The 2,100-nt window shown below is 39.6% G+C and overlaps 1 protein-coding gene across 7 annotated transcripts in view; it reads right to left on the bottom strand.

Moving 5' to 3' along the window:
• PUM1 (pumilio RNA-binding family member 1) overlaps positions 1–2,100 on the bottom strand; it is a 145,465-nt gene that overhangs the window by 42,705 nt on the left and 100,660 nt on the right. For all 7 annotated transcript variants that reach the window (XM_011955484.1, XM_011955485.1, XM_011955488.1 and 4 more), the window contains one exon: positions 1,238–1,389. In XM_011955484.1, coding sequence (XP_011810874.1) covers positions 1,238–1,389 — 152 coding nt within the window. The remainder of the gene's footprint in view (positions 1–1,237; positions 1,390–2,100) is intronic.

The raw sequence follows: 2,100 nt of genomic DNA, 5'->3' as shown, positions 1-2,100 counted from the left end.
TGAGATCCGGCCACTGCACTCCAGCCTGGGCAATAGAGTGAGACTCTGTCTCAAAAAAAAAAAAAAAAAAAAACCACACACACACACACCAAAATACTGATATAAATGAAATATCAAATATAACAGACTAGTCAAAGTATCCTTTGATGGATTTAAATGTACCTAGTAAAAATGTCATTTAAAAGAACACAAAATAACATAGTAAAGTATGAAATCAGAATGGAAAACCATGTGGACAGAATGACAATTTTGTAAAATATTAAATAATAAGGCTAAAATAACAGATACCAAACGTATTAGCAGTGGTTTTCTGACATAAGGATTTAAGGTAATTTTTTTGTTTCAAGTTTTCTGGTTTACCACAGTTTCTATCAATAAAGAGGTGTTATTGGCCGGGCGTGGTGGCTCACGCATGCAATCCCAGCACTTTGGGAGGCCCAGGCGGGTGGATCATGAGGTCAGGAGTTTGAGACCAGCCTGACCAACATGGTGAAACCCCGTGTCTACTAAAAATATGAAAATTAGCTGGGCATGGTGGAGTGCGCCTATAATCCCAGTTACTCAGGAGGCAAAGGCAAAAGAATTGCTAGAATCCAGGATGCGGAGACTGCAGTGAGCCGAGATTGCACCATAGCATTCCAGCCTGGGCAACAGAGTGAGACTCCCTCTCAAAAAAAAAAAAAAAGAGGTGTTATTCTAGCAATCAAGGAGGAAATGACCTGTGTAAAAAAAAAAAAAAAAAAAAGATGTAGTTTTGCAGTTACTGTCCTTTCTCAACTCAAATAAAAAGCTAACACAGATATGACAGGTTTAAGATTTGCATCTAATCCAATAAGTACTATAAATAAGCAGTCTAAAAATCTAGTACCCCTGCTTTGGTGTCAAGCCCCTTGAAAAACCCTGAAATGATCTGAAAGTGGTGCTTAGCAAGCCACTACAGTATGGCAGAACAAAATTTTACTATAACTTTGAAGATCCACTTTGCCACTTGCAGCTAAGCAATTTCCCTGTAGGTGAATTGATGAGTATTATTACCCCACCTAGGTACAACAGTGTCTAACATATAAAAGACATTCCGTAAGAGTAGTTTAATCTGAGCCTGAACTCAGACACATACACACACCCAAGAGGAAATTCATGTATTCACAGTGCTTTTCTATTAGGCGCAATATCACCTATTAATTACCCACAATACTACAATTCCTACTTAAAAGAGGTAAATTTTGTCTACATTTACCTGCTGCTGTCCTTGCTGAGCCTGTGGGGTCGTCTGTTGATTAGCTGAATTAGTTGCTGCGGCAGCAGCAGCAGCTTGCTGCTGGAAAAGACTGGCAGGGTAGACTCCCCAGGGAGTAACTCCATAATACTGGTGAGGGACCACAGCTGGGCCTAAAAACAGCAAAGGAAAGGTAAAGAAAGTCTGAACTACTGAGGCTCATCTCAGGCTTTCCAAAGATTACATCTGACTCAACAGATCCTACTGTAAAATATTAACTTAAAAGTATATATTGATTTATGCTAGCTAATCATTAACTCTTTTTAAAGAACAGTAAACATTAGATGAGATCCTTACACCAGTCTTCTAATATAATCCAGGCCTAGAGGAAGAAGCAATGAGGAATGAAACATCAGAAAACTAAAAGGGGGAATCACTGATAGAAGGGGTTCGATTTAAGAACAGATGGAGGATGTAGGATAGACAAAGACAATATCTGTTGGTAGAAGGGAGTAAATGGAGGGTCTGTGTGCTTAAAGTGATGGAATAGAACAAAAGATTAGGATGTATCCCAGGTTCAACAGTAAGAATGGCACCTAAGGTGATTTAATAGAGTGCTGGTGTTTCATTAACTCTAGAAAAATGAACATCTATCAGTCTGACAACAAAACCCAGACACTCAACTGAACCTCCACTGCAACTTCAAAGATTTTTTTTTTCTTTTTTTTCGAGACAGGGTCTCTCTCTGTCACCCAGGCTGGAATGCAATGAAGCAATCTCAGCTCACTGCAACCTCAACCTCCTGGGCTTAAGCGATCCTCCCACCTCAGCCTCCCTAATACCTGGGATTACAGACGCATGCTACCATACCTGGCTAATTTTTT

The sequence above is a fragment of the Colobus angolensis genome, unplaced genomic scaffold (genome assembly GCF_000951035.1).
Source record: "Colobus angolensis palliatus isolate OR3802 unplaced genomic scaffold, Cang.pa_1.0 Scaffold4, whole genome shotgun sequence".
NCBI lineage: Eukaryota > Metazoa > Chordata > Mammalia > Primates > Cercopithecidae > Colobus > Colobus angolensis.
Note: the sequence above shows the minus strand (reverse complement) of the source record. Positions and strands in the feature narration are given on the sequence as shown.